The following is a 20,181-nucleotide window of genomic DNA, read 5'->3' as shown; positions in this document are numbered from 1 at the left end:
CGCTAATGGCTGCCTTTTATGGAGTACACTGTCTAAATGTAACTGATGATGATTGGTAGCTTTTACTCTTGAGCTCTGCATTTCCAAACACAATTTACCCAGTTGAAACAGAAACGTTTAGTTAAGCTTCTAAAATGGGTGTTTTTGGAGTAAATACTAGACATACACGTACAAACTTCTCTTTAGAATATTAAAAAAAAAAAACAAAACAAAAACAAACTAATCAGTAAGCTCATGTCTGACAACAAATAGTTCAGGTGTGCTCATGCCTTCAATTCACCCTATGGGGCTTCTTTTCTGCAGTTTCAGTTGCTATAAAGAAGCAATTCCAGAAATATGATAGACTGACAAGAGCTTTCTGTTGCTGCCTTTTTGGCCGCCTGCTGTCGGTTACGTGTGGAGATGAAAGCAGCTCATTCCTGCCATTCTCCGAGGTTCAGTGGTCGACCCACCATTGACATGTTCCCCGAGGGTATGATCATGGCGATGATAATCAGCTGTACCAGAACTACCCTGACAGGCAAGCTGTCTGGGCTGATTTGTTCGATACAGCTGGTACAGAAGCTTTCTCAGACATGTTGTTCACTTTGACCTAATACTCCCCTGGTGCCAACAGGACTGTGACGTAGTGACAGTTTTAGGGTCGTCTTTTAGACCCTGCTGCTTACCAAAGCTTTACTAATAAACATGTCCATCAGAATTGCTTATCTCAAACTCCAAATCATTCCACAGTCACTCCTTTGCATTTCATAGCTTTTGTGGTCTCGGCTTTCAAATCCGAGCTTAGCTTTTTAAATTTGAAATGTGACATTTTAGCTGTGACACTTCAGACCGTGTACCTCTGCAATCTGATTTAATCTCTTTGTATGTAGAGATCAAGGTTTTTTTTTTTTAAATAGTTCAAATGATTTGATAAATCACTTGAGGAACGCCACCAAACAGTACAAACCACCTTTAATTAAAGTGGTTACTTTGACATGAGCCAATCAGGGAAAGCAAGTCTATTCTGGTAGCATCAGGACAGGCTTTGACAAGCCCAGGCCATCGCAGGAAAGCCTGCTGAATATGTGTGGCCACCGTCACTCTTATCAGTCCACTTGTGATCTAATCGAGCAGGCAACAGGAGTCTCTGGAGAAAACGTAAAAGGACATGGCAAGACAGTGCAGACTGGCTGGGAACTGAACCTGCGTAGCTGTGCCGAGCTGTCAATCCCAGTAAGGACTAATCATTTGCAAGGTCTCTCTGAAAGGCATTATCCTTTTTTTGACATCTTTTTTGCTAAGTAACCAGTTTTGTTTGGGAAATCTTGTTTTTTTTCCATGTTGCTTTCATGTTAATGCAATACCCTTGGAAAACTGAGTGTATGCCAGAATAAACATTGAAAAATCCATCTGTAATAACCACACTCGGCTATTATATGTTTCTTGCGGAAACCTAACAACATTATTGGATGTACTTCAAGACAAAAACGTCCCTTTACTTAATTAAAAAAAGGCTTGGTATTGTTTAATTTCATGCCAAGCAATCAAGCTGCTTGTAAAATGTCGGGTTCTTTCTCAGCTTAATGAAATGAGTTCTTAACAACAATACCTTGATGTAATGAATGACATTCTGGAATTACTTCAGGTTAGTCAGCGGCTATACAGTATAGGGCTGACTCAGAGGGTGTTGAATTGATCACTTTGTCATTCTGAAAGTGAATTTCTGCAAAAAATAAGTACATTTCATTCATCTGGCTACTTTCTGAACCCACTTGTTCGTGGTCTGGGATGCTGGGAAACACTGTTTATCTTGGCAGGAATAAGTACCCTTCTTGGACAGGATGCTGGACCATCACAGGGCCCACTCACACTCATTCACTGAGGGCCATTTATATAAAGCTTCAGGCTTCATGGTCCTTTCTACTTTATCTTTACCATGGCCATCAGCTCTCTGTACAGTTATTCCTCATGGGAAAGGTCTCACTGGCCTTAGACAGGTATTCTAGTAAATTCCATATTAGACAACGGGCCTCTTGCCAACCTAAAAATCTTATTTACTGCATTTCTTTTAGGATGTGTCCAACCATCTACATAAGTGAAACATGGGAGACGGCAGACAGACTGATTCATGGAGTACATTCAAGTTGTTAAAATCAAAGGCCTTGCAAAGCCTAATGCAGAATAATTCACATCCCTTAGGCACACTATTTGCTCTGTTTGTGTTCTTCTACAGGGCATCAAAGACACTTAAAAAAATCAGAAAAGGCTAATCTCATTCTCAGCCTGGGATTACATATTTCTCCAGGTATTACTGATGATTAACTTTTAAATCTCTCCCTCTCTAATGGCAGCTTCTTCTCACCTACTCTCACCTTTTCTCTGTTCATTTGCCCTGGCTTTATTCCCTCCTATATATGTTACCTGCTGGTTCTTTTTTAGTTACACACAAGGGTAGAAGGCTACACAGATGAAAAGTTGTGTCTTTAACCTTCTTTCCTTTTCTTTTTTATACATATATACGTAGATATAGATTATAAAGCAAACACTCAATGGAACAATCACAGAAACCAGTCAAGAACAGAGACATTTCAAACTAAGATTCAAGGCACAGTGAGAAGCAGAATGAAATGTGTGCAGCTCATGAAGGGGCTGCAGTTTTTATTTGTCCGTTTGCCGCATGCCTTGCTGTCCTTCATGCTGACTAGTAATGTGCCATTTCACATTGCTGTTTCAGAATGTTTATGCAGAAGGGCATTTTGACTTTGCTTAGCGGAAGCAGGGAAATTTTAACTGATATCATCCAAATCATTAAAATGTTATCGCTAAGCAGGGAAATTTTAACTGATATCATCCAAATCATTAAAATGTTATTTAAATTGTAAATCGTCTTAGATGACCGCCATCAGGAATTAATACAATGAAATACACTGACAAATACAGTGTCAGTGTATTTCATTGTGGATTTTTTTCAACCTTGACTAACTTCAATCTTACTCAAAAAGATTGATTCCATCTTCCAAAAAAAAAAAAAAAGTATCTACATAAATGGAGTTAACCTACAAAGGTCCTCCTTACATATCGCAGCTACTTAGCTTTAAATGAAATTACAAATTTCAAACAGAAGCAGCTAGAACTAATTCTCCTCATTGAGGGAGGTCGATTTTTCTTTGTTTCTGTTCTTTTCAGGTTTGTACATTTCATGTATCCCCATTTTACTTAAGTGCTATTTACACAATACAAGGTGTTCACACCTAGTGATTTACTGTCTTAGATCCCCTTTGCCGAGTTTCACCAATTGAGAAAAATTAAACTGGATTGTCTGGCTGCGGGTCGCCAGGGCTGGGCTGCCAAAGCAGTTCTAATTTGTGAAGAGGCACCGTTCTTCTACGATTTTGTTTTCAGTAAGTACAAAATATTAAAGTAGTGACTTCAAATGACACTTTAGATTACATTTTAGGTATTATCTGAATTAGAAATATTTGAAAAAATATATCTCAGAATCTTTAAGATGACTGACTGTGGTGCATATACTTTGCTTTACCTTCTTGTATTTTTGAGAACTTGAGTTCAACATTTAACTTATTAACTTTGTTAATGTTTATACGAATGACATTTAAAGTGCTACTGTGTACTGTACTGTATTCAACAACTGAGCCAGCTGCATTTTAAGCGAACAAAACTCAATTTGCCATTTTAATCTTATTTTGTAATATTTTGTAAATACTGTATAAAGGCACCATCCATACATACATATTGATTATATGGTTACTTTTGACATCACACTTAACTGTTACCAGCCATCAACAATATTTTTCAAGAATACTCCCAAATTAATATTTTCCAGTATTCGCAAAATGAAATCACAGTGCAATATGTTTATCATGGAAGTCTGAAGATCTTGGCTGGTTTACACAACCAATTTTCTCAGATGTCAGGGAATAAGGAAATGCCTATGCAGAAGTGTATTAACATTTAGCCATGTTGTCAAGTTTATTGGGCAAGATGTGACTGCTGAATTTTCTTAATATATAATGTCTGTTAATATACCTGCTTTATAATGAACTTGGTTTCTCATAAAATTAATAGAGTCCTTTATGGTTGATTTAGAAACATCAGGGCATCAATTAACCATAAATGCACACCTTTGGGATGGAAAACCTGGGAAGATCCAATACAGACAAATAGAGAACGTGCCAACACTACACAGACAGCGGCCAGGCTGGTTGTGAAACTTCTGTATTCAAGATCTGACATAGAAGTGTGAACCACTGCACCACCACGGTTAATTCTGGTACAAGAAAATGTGTAGCAGTGCTTCCCAAACTACTTCATGGAGTACTGCAGCCCATTCCAACCAATGTAATAATCAGGAGCCAGTTCTTACCCTTTATGGATCATAGTGCCAGAGAGTGGTTGGTCAGACATGTAAGAGTTTCACTGTACTCTATCTATGCGACAATACTACTACTACAGCAACAGTATCTCTTAGACATTCACCTGCAATAAATATGGTCTTATAAAAGTATCTGCTATGCCTAAGTGGAAGGGCATTTTTGTTAAATACAAGTAGAATTGAAAATGAAATAGGAATCTCACAGGCTATGTGGAGTTCACAGATTCTTCTAGTATGTCTGCAGGACTTTTTCACCTAGAGATCCTTATACAAATGTATATTTAAATGAAGATCCAGTTGGGCCCTCCGTGAGGGTGCCCTGCAAGGAACTTATGCCTTGTCTAGTTTTGGATTGGAGAAGACTTCAGCTACCTGCAGCCCTCAAGTTGGACTAAGTAGGTTCTAAAATGGATTTATCAATTAATGGGCCAGGTCCTGATTAAAGACATTTACCATATAAATTCTAATGAACATGTAAACACTTTCATAATCTGTGCAATCGATAGGGTGATCAGCCCATAATGGTAAACAAGGTGGGTTTCCAGACTAATAAAGCAGTTTCCTGCTGCTTGTATGCATGCTATGTGAGAGTGCCGTATGTGTGGATGAATATGGTTGAGTGGAGGGTGTGACTTGAAAAAAATCTCTTCATAAAAGTCTTGTCACAGGATTTTTTTTATATAATAGAGAGACTTTTTTTTATTTTTCAAAGAAGTATCAGGCGTACTAATTGATAATATTCTTGACATTGTAAACTCGTCATTAGATACGGGGGTCTTCCCAGTCTTAAGACTGCTGTAGTTAAATCTCTACTCAAGAAAAATAATCTTGACCCCTCTGCTTTTGAAAATTTCAGACCCATCTCAAACCTGCCTTTCTTAAGTAAAGTTCTGGAGAAGGCAGTCATTATGCAGTTAAATGACCACCTCAATAAACATGCTATTCTTGATAAATTTCAGTCAGGTTTTAGAACAACTCACAGCACAGAAACTGCACTCGTTAAAGTAGTAAATGACTTGCGGGTAAATGCAGACAGAGGCCATTTATCTGTTCTCATCCTCCTCGATCTGAGTGCCGCATTTGACACCATTGATCACAATATTCTTAGAAATCTCCTTAGTCAATGGGTGGGCCTCTCTGGCAGTGTCTTAAATTGGTTTGAATCCTACCTGGCAGGGAGAAAATTCTTTGTTAGTTGTGGTAATCACATCTCAAAGACACATGATATCCTATATGTTGTTCCACAAGGCTCTATCCTGGGTCCGCTGCTCTTCTCAATCTACATGCTTCCGTTAGGTCAGATTATCTCAGGTTACAACGTGAGCTACCACAGCTATGCTGATGACACACAGCTGTACTTATCAATAGCACCCGATGACACTGACTCTCTCGATTCACTAACACAATGTCTTACTGGTTTTTCTGAATGGATGAATAGTAATTTTCTCAAGCTAAATAAAAAAAAAAACTGAAATTTTAGTGATTGGCAATAATGGATTCAATGAGGTTATCAGAAATAACTTGATGCATTAGGATTAAAAGTCAAGAAGGAAGTAAAAAAAACTTAGGGTTAACTGTTGACAGTAACCTGAATTTTAAATCGCATATTCATCAGACCACCACTAGGACAGCATTTTTTCACTTAAGAAACATAGCAAAAGTTAGACCTCTTATATCATTGAAAGATGCTGAGAAATTAATTCACGCTTTTGTTTTCAGTAGACTAGATTACTGTAACGCACTCCTCTCAGGACTACCCAAAAAAGACATAAATCACTTGCAACGAGTGCAGAATGCAGCTGCCAGAATCCTAACTAGGAAAAGAAAATCCGAACACATTTCTCCAGTTTTGATGTCACTACACTGGTTACCTGTGTCATTCAGGATTGACTTTAAAATTCTGCTTATAGTTTATAAAGCCTTAAATAATCTCACTCCATCTTATATATCGGAATGCCTGACACATTATATTCCAAATCGTAACCTTAGATCTTCAAATGAGTGTCTCCTTAGAATTCCAAGAACAAAACTTAAAAGAAGTGGTGAGGCGGCCATCTGCTCATATGCACCTAAAATCTGGAATAGCCTGCCAATAAGAATTCGCCAGGCAAATACAGTGGAGCACTTTAAAACACTGCTGAAAACACATTACTTTAACATGGCCTTCTCATAACCTCACTCTAATTTAATCCTGAAACTCTGTATGTTCAATTCATTATAATAACTATTCATGGTGGCTCTAAATTCCATACTGACCCCTACTCTCTCTTCTGTTTCTTTTTCTGGTTTCTTTGTGGTAAAGACCTGTGCCACCATCACCTACTCAAAGCATCATGATGCTCCAACATTGATGGACTAAAAGCCAGAAGTCTACATGACCGTCATCATCGAGTCCTTCCTTGAGAACCCTAAATACAAAGAGGACTGTTTCACTTATGTGAGGTAGAATGCCCAGATGGGATTGGCCGGTCTCATGGTCTGGAATCCCTGCAGATTTTTTTTCTCTCCAGCTGTCTGAAGTTTTTTTTGTTTTTTCTGTCCTCCCTGGCCATCGGACCTAACTCTTATTCTATGTTAATTAATGTTGACTTATTTTCTTTTCTTACTGTGTCTTTTATTTTTCTATTTTTTCATTATCTAAAGCATGTTGAGCTACATTTTTTGTATGAAAATGTGCTATATAAATAAATGTTGTTGTTGTTGTTATTTCTCTGGAAATACTGCACAAAAGAGGTGGTGGCACCCTCTCCAGACTGACCTGTAATTCTGTGTTTTGTCAGAAGCATATGAACCACCTTCCTTCAAGAACCAGAGGTCCAACTATTTCCTACTCTGTAAAAGTTCCTCAGCATGAAGACAGCATATTAGACAGCCTGTCAGAAATTATGAAGCACTTGCTATGTGGATTAAAGTGGTTGTGAGGTGAATTAAATCAGCCCCACACAATGCCAGAGATTAGCTAGATAGGGGAAAGAGACAGAGAGATTGCCAGTTTGAAGAAGTGTCAAGAGATGTCACAATTTCTCCAAGTGGCCAGGAATGAAACAAAATGAAAAGTCATTATTGAGAAAACTGGATGAAATATTCCATGGTGGTAGTTTTAGAGCCCTAAAAAGAAGGAATTTCTCTTAGGAGCATAGAGACCAAGTACCAGCACAATTTTTACAAATAATTACAGTAAATAGGTACATGAGTATGTAACGGATACAATTACCATCTTCTTGTGAACCGGGGAGGTCTGTCAACCACCAATTTGGGAACAATTATTCTATAGGACATTCTTTTAAGGAATAAAAGTCACTGTTTAGCTAATCAAAGCAGCTACTTGATTTCTTGAATATATTTTTGAATCGTGAATATTGGATGTCAGAATTTCTATTTTTTGGAATAGTTTTGGATTTGGCTGCATTTGACACAAGGAACAGGAACCAATCCTAGACAGCTACAAGTTCATCATGGACACACTTGGTCCCTATAATCGTACTCAGCATGCTACTGTATGCTACTCTTAGAATACGAACATGAAAGGCAGAAAACGCAGAACAGCAGAGAGAAACTGTCCAGGATGGGATCAGAATCCAGGCCACTGAAAGTGTGAGGTCCCTGCACTATTTATTGTGCTACTGTCTCTATTTCTGAGCATTAACCACTATTTATCGTAATGTGTTTATTTGACAAAAGTTCAGAAGCAGCACTTCACTGTCAATGTCTGCGCCGTTGTTTCAAAAACTTTCCTGTTGGTTTACTTCTCAGCTGTAGTTCTGTAATTTGAGGTTGGTCACTCCAAATGGGATTAGTATGTGGTGTGTATTTGGAGATCAACTGACATGAGGTGGGATGAATATCCTGGGCTAATCCTGTGCCTGTTATTTTTGGCATTGACTCTGATGCCCATGACAAATTGGTTGTTTTCCTTTCTTGTTATTAATGTCACCTTGTCCATGAAAAAGAGAATATCATTTAGCATTTGAGTTTTGCAGGTATACAAATGGTTAATTTCCATTCTTAGTCTTTTTTTTTTCTTTTTATAGAGTAAATTCTGGGTTCACATTTGTTCCCGAGAGGTAGGTTAATAAGTTTATTTATAAAGTGAAGAAGTACTGCCGGCCTTCACATTCCAGGCCATTTACAGAATTGTTGACTTCTTCTTTCATTTTAGATGTACACTCCTTGTAAACAGAAGCTTGAAAAATAACTACTAAAAACATGAGCCATAAATCACTGGACCTCAATAAGGAATCACAAGCCTGAAATACAACTGCAGATAGGACGTGGCTTTAAAAACTGCATACAACAACTTTAGTTTCTCTCTTTTTTTGGCACAGTCAGTCAAATCAAGTAGCAAAACTGTAAAAGTTACCTGAATCATCCTTGACCTGCTCCTCATCTTCTGCCGTGTTCCCCAACTCAATGTCAATTTTTCCAATTATGTTGTTCCCGTTTGGCCTCCGAGGAACTGAAAATAATCAAAGTAGTTAGGTTTAGCTATCTGGATTTACTCAGGCAACTAACCCTTTAATAGACATTTTACAATGCAAAATTAATGCACTTACAGCAGAATTAAAAGTATACTCCTGTCTTTTAAGAGACCAGATTGCTAGTTGGTGAAGGCTGGCCAAATGTTAATATTCCAAAAAAACCAAAACTACTTGTGCAAATTAAATCATTTAGAAACCTAGCAAAAGTCATAGCAAAAATTAGACCTCTTGTATCATTGAAAGATGCTGAGAAATTAATTCACGCTTTTGTTTTCAGTAGACTAGATTACTGTAACGCACTCCTCTCAGGACTACCCAAAAAAGACATAAATCGTTTGCAACGAGTGCAGAATGCAGCTGCTAGAATCCTAACTAGGAAAAGAAAATCCGAACACATTTCTCCAGTTTTGATGTCACTACACTGGTTGCCTGTGTCATTCAGGATTGACTTTAAAATACTGCTTTTGGTTTATAAAGCCTTAAATAATCTCGCTCCATCTTATATATCGGAATGCCTGACACGTTATATTCCAAATCGTAACCTTAGATCTTCAAATGAGTGTCTCCTTATAATTCCAAAAGCTAAACTTAAAAGAAGTGGTGAGGCGGCCTTCTGCTGTTATACACCTAAAATCTGGAATAGCCTGCCAATAGGAATTCGCCAGGCAAATACAGTAGAGCACTTTAAAACACTGCTGAAAACACATTACTTTAACATGGCCTTTTTATAACTTCACTTTAACTTAATACTGATACTCTGTATGTTCAATTCTTCATAATAATTATTCACAGTGGCTCCAAAATCTGTACTGACCCCAACTCTCTCTTCTGTTTCTTTTTCCGTTTCTTTGTGCTGGCCGCCTGCGCCACCACCACCTACTCAAAGCATCATGATGCACTAACATTGATGGACTGAAAGCCAGAAGTCTACGTGACCATCATCATCAGGTCCTTCCATGAAAACGCTGAATACAAAGAGGACTGTTTGACTTATGTTAGGTAGATTGCCCAGAGGGGACTGGGCGGTCTCGTGGTCTGGAGCTCCTACAGATTTTATTTTTTTCTCCAGCCTTTGGAGGTTTTTTTTGTTTTTTCTGTCCACCCTGGCCATCTGACCTTACTCTTATTCTATGTTAATTAATGTTGATTTATGTTTATCTTTTATTGTGTCTTCTATTTCTCTATTCATCTTGTAAAGCACTTTGAGCTACATTTTTTTGTATGAATATGTGCTATATAAATAAATGTTGATTGATTGATTGACCTACAATAAACTTACTTTGCATATTTTGATAATTGAACATATTATAAAATAGAGTATATTAAACTATTATACCTACTATATCATAAAATGTTCCTGTCTGTGTATGTGTGAGTGAGAGTGAGAGACTCCGGTCCCACTGAACAATCGAATTGGTCAGTTTGCCTTTACTGGTTCAGTGACGACAAGATACAGGAGTGTGAGGTTCACTTCCTGATTGTGACAATTCTTTATATTTTAATTTTTTTTATTTATTTTTTTATTTTTTTACAAAAAACAGCAGTTACAATGGAGCATTTCAACAACAACAAAGTGAATAACACACTGAGCATCGTTGGGTTGCTAAATACTAATGATGTGCAACCCGAGCTTCCTTAAAAATAGGAAGTAACCACAAGAATATGAATTATTGTTTCATAATGTGTAACGGGGGGCCTGTCTAATAATGGTGATAGTCACAAAACAGATAGGGAGCAAGCAAGGTGCATTGAAATGACAAAGTCTGAGAAGCAGGCTTTACGGGAATGTGGTAAATAGAGGTTGAGAGACAAGGGGACACCGAGGAAAGGTGCAGGATGACTGCTGAGGGTCTACAGATGGCAAGAGATATCAAATATGAAATGTGTTAAAATGTATTTTATTACTAACTAGTTATTAATAAGGCGTATGTCCAAAAAAAGGTACAAATGATCACCAACATACACTATAATTTTGTAGTTTGTCAAAGAAAAAAAAAAAAGTGTTTTGTGATGTATAGATACATTAATCTTGAAGTGATACACTAATAATCTTACCATTTCATTTTGCCTTTTAAGCAGATGAAATGAGTTATATTTTACGTTTTAATAACTACAGTAATTTATTAAATGAAAGGTCCAATTATTTTAAAAACCTGCATATAAATGATAGTATACTATTTAGTTTATATAAAACTGTGTGTACTTTGTGTCTATATTTTCTATGCTACCATTAAAGAAACATTTGTTTTGTGAGGCAGTGCAGCATTCCATGTCACATAAGCTCCTCATGAGGCACAAAATGTAAAACGAATACCAAAAACTTGAGACTCCTTCCCAGCATCTCTCTTAGCAATGGTGATGTGCTATTCTTTAACTGTGGTGGGAAACAGAAAGCTGACTAACTTGTGAAGAACGACTCCTCTAAACCAGTGGAGCCACAGATAGACAGATTTCAGAATGTGAAAATGCGATCATGAGCTGCAATCCCATGCCTTTTTAAATGCTGCCTGACTGTAGATCAGCCATTGGAAATGCATTTAGTAAAGACTGTCTGGGAGAGCAGAGAGCTACCGAGGTGATAGAAGCAGACGATGTCTCGACGTCAACAGTGCCTGATGGCCTTTGAAGTTGCTAAACATTTTCAGAGGTTCAGATACTCCAACAAGATGTTTCTGTTCACATTCAGGAAGAAAAACACACAGGCTTAAAGAACCTTTTTGCTACTTGTCTAAGCAAAATGACGGAAATTGCCATTGTGAAATGTTATTTGTGTTTGCGAAATATGTTTTATGAGTGGTCTGTAGAAAAACCCACAATAACATATTTTGTGGTTAAGTATATGACAAAAAAAATCTCATTTTAATAACACAAATTATTATATGCCAAAACGAAATCACACTATTCTACAGTCATTGTGAATAACAAAATACAGTTGAAGTTTACTCATGAGATTGTTCTTGGTGTAACTAAAATAGACTTAAATTATGTTTTCATAAAAATATAAATACTTATATAGCACATTTTCATTAAAACTTACAGTTCAATGTGCTTTGCAAGAATTAAAAGAGTTACAATTACAAAGAAAATAGAAGATAGAAAACAAATTAGTAAAAATGTTTTTTTACTTAAAAAATCAAGTTATAATTCTAACATCTAATTATAATTTCAAATCTTGAGATTTATTTGATACAGCACTGTCAATAGTGATATGATGATATCAAGGGGAGATTTCATATCCCAAGCCAATACTCCACACATCTGATCTGAACAGACTTTCTGGACTCCATCTCATCCATCTGCCATCAAACCTGCTTTTTTAAGGTCGGCTTTTGCTTTCAGCCATTGTTCAGTTTCCTGTTCAGTACAGATTAACTCTTTCTCTGCCTAACCACATATAATAATAATTCTTTACATTTATACAGCACTTTTCTTACTACTCAAAGCGCTTTACACAGTGAGTGAAAAATACTTCTTTGCAGAAGCTTCAAGAAGCTACATATACCAAAAGAGGATTGAAGCTACCAACCGAAATACATTTCATTTTTGACTAAAGTAAAAAATTACAAAAGGTTAAAAAAAAAATTCTAAAAAAAATTCCAAAATGTAACTCTATTTATATCTGAAACCAAAGTTAAAAATGACTACCTGTAAAAACACCCACCAAACCAAAAAAACCAAAAGGTGACTATTTTTTTTCTCACGTTGGTCTACTGCTATCGTGCAGTACAACTATGGTACCACGATGACATGTCGGTTTTGACATCTTAAATCAAAGGATCTGATTTTTGATTGTGGATTTGTATACTGAATGATGCTACACACACATTTGTGCAATACTGCAAGTATTTAGCCATGTCAGGCGCAAACCCTCCTCATTTTTATGGTTTGGCAACTTCAAACACAGACCTGCAGGGTCAAATGTAGTTGTTACCCCCAGATGTCATGAATCACAAACAGCAGGTGCAGTCTGACTGCTACACATTAATACCAGGCCTTTCACAACATATTTTACTACTTTAATAGTTGAGCATATTATAAAATAGAGTATATTAAGAATCTACTATACCTACTATATCATACAATGTTCCTGTCTATGTATGTGTGAATGAGAGAAAGAGAGACTCCGGTCCCACTGAACAATCAGATTGGTCAGTTTGCCTTTACTGATTCACTGGTCTACTGCTATCGTGCAGTACAACTATGGTACCACTATGACATGTCGGTTTTGACATCTTAAATCAAAGGATCTGATTTGTTGATTGTGGATTAGTATATTGAATTTTACTGCAGTAGGTTGAGTTTCTTTTCTACCTAGTACATTATACAGCAGAAGTGTGTCACTTATTGTTCATCACCGTTGTCAATTTAATTATAACAGAGAATAGATAGAAGTAATCATTCCAATGTCCTGTGTTTGCATATCCCAAATAAAATTTGGGATAAAATAAAAAAATAATTATAAAAAATAAAAATAAATAGCAAGGATTTCTAAACCAACTGCACCCCTAAATCCCTACTTTGTTGTAAAAGACCAAATGCCCATGATTACTTTCTGGCTGTGTTAACTTCTGTACTATTATCACTAGGATCAACAGTGCATCCTCACTGAAAGTATCTTTTCTAAATATGCCAGGGCTTAAAACCAGAACCCTGACAAACTGCTTCCAGAGCATGAGCCTCACAAAGCACTGCCGTTTCCCTGTGACCGTCCCTTCTTTTTGCCCATGTGACATGATTTGAAATATGAACCCACTTGGGTGCCCCCTAAGACAGAATGAAAGGACAGCATTACTGAGTTAGGCCCCAAGACACCTTGGCCTCATGTTTTAGTATTGTTCTGTATCCAGTGTGATGCACAATGTCGAGGCATTCATTTTATTTAGTTAGTAGTAGAGCTGAATTCTGTCCATCCTCTGTATATGTGAGTTAACACAGCAAAGAAAAGTAAAATGAAACTGCTTTTAATGATGATGACACACACTGTTTAAAAAGAAGCCCATGGGGAAACATTGCAGTGATTTTGTCTCCTTAACCAATTCACAGTCTAAGCAAAAAGTAGAAGAGTTTTCTTTGTGAAGCAGTTTTCTTCAATCCTTGAACCTTTGGAAGGTTCCAGTTTTTCCCAGGCCACATACCAGTGAGGAAGATGAATATTAACCAGCATTCTCTCTTTCGGTAGTCTCTTCCTTTCTTCACTTTCACTTCAGTGTTTCAAAGCTCGCCTTCTGTGCCTTTCTTTGGCATTTGATGTTTGGTCATTATGCTATCTTTTATTAAGAAGCCAATTTATGTCTTAAATATATAAATTAAATAATTAGACAACACTTATACTTACTGATCATAGTGACTCAAATTATTAACTACAACATTTTCAACTGTTTTTGATGCACAAGATTTGAAGACATTCTAAGAATGAAAATTCGTGGATTCTCAAATTGCTTGGAAAGTTCAACATTACAAACAAAAGAAGGTCAGTAAAGAAGTGGAAAGCTGCAGCCAGATGGCAACTTCATAACCTTTTTAGGTGACATGTTCCCTTTATATTTTTACTCTACCACCTTAAAATGTTTTACAACTTTGCTAAACTTTGAATGCCAGGAATAATGTGGCATATTTATTTAAAACAGCAGTGTGGGCTGAACTGTCATGATTGTTATTACAATTTGAAATAATACAAAAGGTCACGCCTTTTAATAAACTTCCCTATTAAGGATAAAATGGTTTACATTAGTTAGCTAAACATTTGGTTAAAACAAGCCTAAAATGTACAATATAGTCACACCGAGTTAAGTACTGTAGTATACCTTTGCCACAAATTGAACAAGTTCTCACATCCACTCCATGATGATTTCTAAAGTTATACAGTTGTGTTTGACCTTTATCACTTATTCATCCCCTTTATCTTATTCTTGTCTGTGATTACAGCACTACAGTCTTGTTATCTGCAATTATTAGACATTATTGCATTGTCTAATCTACAAAGAAATATTAAACATGAAGGAGAGGAGGGTGGGCTCCTGTAGAAATACATGGCCTTGTCAGCAATGGATGTGATGCAGGGCCCGATCCCAATCTAGAGCAGAACTCACTCACATCAGGTTAATCTGGAGTGCATTAATTAACTTCAGTTTATTGCAATAAAGTACACTATACACAAATTAAAATGCAATAAATTAAAGACCTGTATGTTACGTCTTGAAATGTAAAAGGTAAGATAGGAATCCCACAAAGACTTGGACAGAAATTGAACCAAAGTCCTGGGAGCAATGAGGCAACAATGTTATGCTATTCTCAACAAGAATAGTGTTATAAGAAATTAAGAATGTCTTCTTTGAGAAGAAGCTTATTGATGCCAATAAAACAACCCAATATTATGTGCTGTTGTAAAATGAAGTATCTCCATCCATCAGATCAAGCCAATTAAGCTAATGCTGGAGTGGTGAAAGGCCAGAGTCTTCACTAGGCGGCATCAGGCCTGAGCAACCATGGGGTCTAAAAACTAAAACCACGCAGATGCCTCGCTGTGTATCCAGTTTGCGCAGAAGCAATGCATGTCTTTAACATGTGCTCCACCGGTTCATGCTGTGGAGGCGTTTCAGCCAGGAAACACCTTTTTATTTTTATGACGTATTCAGAGTTGCTTTTATAATATCTTAAAATGTAATATGACACAGTGATAACTGAAGAAATAGGTCTGTTATCTGTGATAATAACTACTCACAACCAACCCACAGTTTATATAGGGAAGTCCTAAAAAGTGGGACACAAGTATACATAACCGGCACAGCCGCTTCACTATGGACATGGTAGGCCATCTGTGATGCTAATAGATATACAGTGCAGAAAACCAAGCTGCATGCCATGGAAATGAAAGGTATTAAATGGGTTATTAACAGAATCACAAGGCAATACTGCTTCTCGGTTCTCCTCCTGATTTGGACTGCTCCTGAGGTGACAGTGAGGTCACTCATTTCAGATCTGCCATGGCAGCCGTCTAACAGCTCCCCTTTTGGCATGCTCTATGAATATCCTGAACTTCGAATAGCAGAAATCAGATTTAATGCCAGCCTCAATTTACTCATTTAGCATCTTATGGAGACAGCTGGAGTCAACGGGACAGGGATTAGGACTCTTGGTCTGCAGCTGTTTGTGACGCATGTCTCTACTAAACATAAAAACCCCTCATGACCAGAGCAAGTGGGATTGAGTGGGGGAGAACTGCAGATTGATTAGCACTTAAGGACCGGAACTAAGCTTTTGCTTTTCATAGGATGAGCCCTTTCAGGCCTTCAGGGTTACATTACTGGGGTTTTCCCATTGGATTTACATCAAGATGGTTTAGATGCCATTTTACTGTAGTTGCCTCTTAAACTGCAAACAAAAAAAAACACAAGTATCTACATATTTTACAGATGATGTGCACTTTTGTTTAGACTCTTGAAAAGCCTATCTTTGTTCACACTTCCCAAATTTAATAAAGTGTATGCAGTTTTTGTCTCACTGTATTTCATCATTTATGGTAAAAATTTGGCACCACTTCTCTGCAGGTTGATCCCCTCTGAAAACAAACCCCCGCTCACTCACCTGTGATCCTCATTTTAGAAGCCAAATTAAAGGTGCCCTCTTATAAATCTACAGTCACTGTTCTGATGAAGTTCCTCCAGCACTCCTTAACACAATCTTATGGTGCATGCTGTGTTCTTAAAAGCTACTGGGAGCAAAGGATTTGCGAAATGAAATAACAACCTGACTCTCACCCTTGGAATAAAATTCATTATTCACCAAAATATCACAGTGGTGTGGTGAATTCTACTGACACCCCGTCCCATCAATGAAGAGAAGTTAGTTCAAGTACTGTACATTTTGATGGTTTTAAATACATAAAACCAGCCAAACTGGCAAGTGTTGCCCGAGACTTCTTGTGATTCTTAATTTTATGCCTTGGTATGGAAGACTCTGACAAAATTCAGTCCAATCCAATGTGTAAAATATACTAAAATACATGGGATATTCATGCAGTGCATTTAGTTTTGGCACTTTTTTCATTTTAGAATTAAAAAGAGATCAGTGAAATATTCCACTGCTTTCCAATACAGCACACAATGGAGTGTGTTACATTTCTTCCCACTGCAATGCTTTAATTTTCCCAAAACTTAACAAAATCAAAAGATCATTCAGCATTAAGAGGTGTGGCAAGGGGCATCAGCAGTGTGTTTGGGGTAGAGGACCAAGACTGGAGAAATATACCATACAGGATGAGCAGTGTGAGCCCTTAAAAAATTTAGAAAGATTTATTGCTTTACTCAAAAGAAACTCTTTACACCCTCCCAGAGGACCCTGCCACCCTTACACAGGCTCTCCTTTTCACCTGCTGCTGTAAGAAAAGACAGACTGCCTCCCAATTGAACCACCTTAGTCACGGTGTGCCCATCCTCAGGTCAGTGCTACCTAGAAAGCTGTGCAACATGAGGGCTGCCTCTTGGGAGTTCCCAGTCAATCAGGTGACAGGCTCCAGCCAATCAGCAAGTGATCTAATCAGCTGGCCACTACACAATTATCTCTTACCCCGTGTGTACTGTTTGACCAGAATTGACCAGTTTTCTGACTGCATATAGTAAGGAATGCCTTGAGTAAATAATAATGAATACAAAAATAACTAAGATATGTAAACCCAAAACTGAAGCATCATGGCTAAAAAGTTACTTGTTTTGTGTTTTCTCTTCATTTCTTGAAAACAAAGGAAATCCTCTTTGACATCTGGAAATATGGTGTAGACCTGAATTTCCTTCATATCATGGGGGATTATGTGAAGAGGGTCCCAGACTTCAAATTCTTGGGTACCTTCATGTCTGGTGTCCTGTCTTTAAAAAGGCACATCAGTGACTTCACTTCCTAATCTGGATCAAAAGCTGCTGGCGAACTTTTACCACTCCTTCATAGAGCGTGTGCTGACATATTGGATTGCAGTGTGCTACAGATGCTACATTGCAGCAGATAGGAGGGGGCTTCAGCATGTTATCAATGCAGCTCAGAAGATTGTCAGCTGTTCGCTGTGCTTTCTACAAGACTTGTACTGTATACTTCTTCTTTACATTGCAAGGACAAAACATTTTGAAGGACCCATCACATCCCGGTTTTCACCTGTTTGACCTGTTGCCCTCTGGTAGGTGCTACAGATCCATCAGTTCAACGACGAACAGACTCAGGGACAGTTTATATTCCAAAGCCATAACATCTCAACATGCACTGACCATCTCTCTCTGTCCTTTTCTGCTTTCTCTCTCCTTCCCCTTCCCTCCCTGCTCCCCTTTTATTTGGATGTGCAGTAATCCTCTGTGTAATAATCACATTCTAGTGTAATACTGCTCTGTCTGTTCTATGTGTAATATTTGACGTTATTAATATTCTTTGTGCAATATTCAGATCATTGGTAATTCATTGTGCAATACCTGCATGATCAACAATATTTCTTGTTAGTAATGTATTGCTTAGCAATACTTCATTGTTACCTATTAATTAGGTATTTTTTATATTCCTTTTATTTAGCAGTTTTATATGTAGTACTTTATAGTTATCATATAAATGATTTTTTGTTGCATCTGAAGGAATAGCAGCTCTGTATTTTCATTATATAATGACAATAAAGGCTTCCAAAAAAAAAATAAAAACAACTTTTTTTGTTTTTAGTTTCACTACAACATTGCAAAACAAAGCTATTTGTACTACAGACTGTATTGTGTGTGTGTATCACACTAGATGCTTAAACCTTTCCAGTAGCTACAGGATTTGTAAATATTGAAGAAACGTAGCTACTGTATATTGTTAGTTCACCATTCTCAAGGCCACGTTCAGTCTCCAGTTTGAGCTTTCTCTCGTCTGCCGTTAGCTGCCATCAGGGGGAGTGATGTGTGCGACTTTAGAAATTGTTCTTTTAAACGGTTTTGATTTATTATTGTCTATAAATATCTGCAGGCATAAGGAAATGTTAAAAATTATTTCCATGTACTGACACAGGTCATCTTCAATCCTCTATTTGTGTCACTTGCAGGTTTATATTTTACTATTACTACATTTACAGTATGAGGTAGCAAAATGCTCTAAGCCCATCCAACACGTTGAGTGCTACATAGTAAAAAAAGTGACATTTTGGGTTCTCTGCAGAAGAAGACATTTCCACCAAGAATTTTTTTGGGTAGATGAATTAGCAAACAAATTAATGTTCTACTCCTTGGTCACAAAGATGAGACATAAAGTGAAATATATCAATAGTTTCTTCAAGCCTAATTCATACGTAAGGTTTCTTATTCATTCCACAAAAGAAACTCTGAACAAGAATCTGAACTTTCTAGAGGCATTTACTGCGGCAGTGGAACAGCACCTAAAACAATACAGACACACTACCCAAATTCCCAGGATAATTTTAGAGCTTAACTGTTAATTTGGAATTGTAATATCCGGCCATCCAGGTGTGCAGCACTGTAGTTCCCAAAGTCACACAATAATTTCCTTTAAGTTTAATGATGCAGAGGAGGGCTAGAAGAGCACTGGAATTTATATGGATGCCCATCATGTCCCAGAAAACTGTCTAATGCAGCGCCAGACATATCAAAAAGCAGCAGAGACAGCTGTTCTGACATCTGTCACAGGATTTTATTGTAGTATTACTCTTTCACTGCCATTTTCCTAATTAAAATATTTGCTTTAGTAAAAAGCTTCTGTTAAAAACAACAACATAGAATCATCATTTCTTTACTTCATTTGTATCCCTATTTATAGCTTTACCTTCCCACTTTCTATAAGCCACAGGTCCACTAAAACACCCAGTAGAACTCAGGCACATTTCACACTGCATTTTTTTTTTCTTTGGAAATCTGATATGACAATCTTAAAAACTGTGCCAGTACAAGCACTTTGCTAAAGTGAAATTAGAATACACTGTTGATTATAATGGGAACAAGTTTTAGCATTTTTGGTATAGTTAAGTCTGGTTATAGAGACATCATTGTCACACATACAGACTACAGTGAAACAGTTATGTGCACACTTTAGTTTAGTTGCTGTAAAAAAATAAATCTATTACTCATTTACGCTTTTGTAACAAGTTCTTAACAGATACTTCTTAGAGTCTCCATAACACAAAGCTTCAGTAACATGTTCATTCCTCTCTGTAATGTGATCTACTAACAGAACTTTTCTTTGGAGTGGTCTGGGGATTTTGAACGCATGCTAAGAAGATGCGGTCAGATCAGCTGCTGGCTTGCTGCTGCCGAGTTGCGTGTTCTGCATGTCGATCATTTAAAAGCCTGTATAGCAGCTGTCCTTTTGTCT

The 20,181-nt window shown here is 37.2% G+C and overlaps 1 protein-coding gene across 4 annotated transcripts in view; it reads right to left on the bottom strand.

Moving 5' to 3' along the window:
* npnta (nephronectin a) overlaps positions 1-20,181 on the bottom strand; it is a 176,175-nt gene that overhangs the window by 7,621 nt on the left and 148,373 nt on the right. For all 4 annotated transcript variants that reach the window (XM_039759199.1, XM_039759200.1, XM_039759201.1 and 1 more), the window contains one exon: positions 8,736-8,831. In XM_039759199.1, the coding sequence (XP_039615133.1) occupies positions 8,736-8,831 (96 nt within the window). The remainder of the gene's footprint in view (positions 1-8,735; positions 8,832-20,181) is intronic.

The sequence above is a fragment of the Polypterus senegalus genome, chromosome 7, assembly GCF_016835505.1.
Source record: "Polypterus senegalus isolate Bchr_013 chromosome 7, ASM1683550v1, whole genome shotgun sequence".
Classification (NCBI taxonomy): domain Eukaryota; kingdom Metazoa; phylum Chordata; class Cladistia; order Polypteriformes; family Polypteridae; genus Polypterus; species Polypterus senegalus.
Note: the sequence above shows the minus strand (reverse complement) of the source record. Positions and strands in the feature narration are given on the sequence as shown.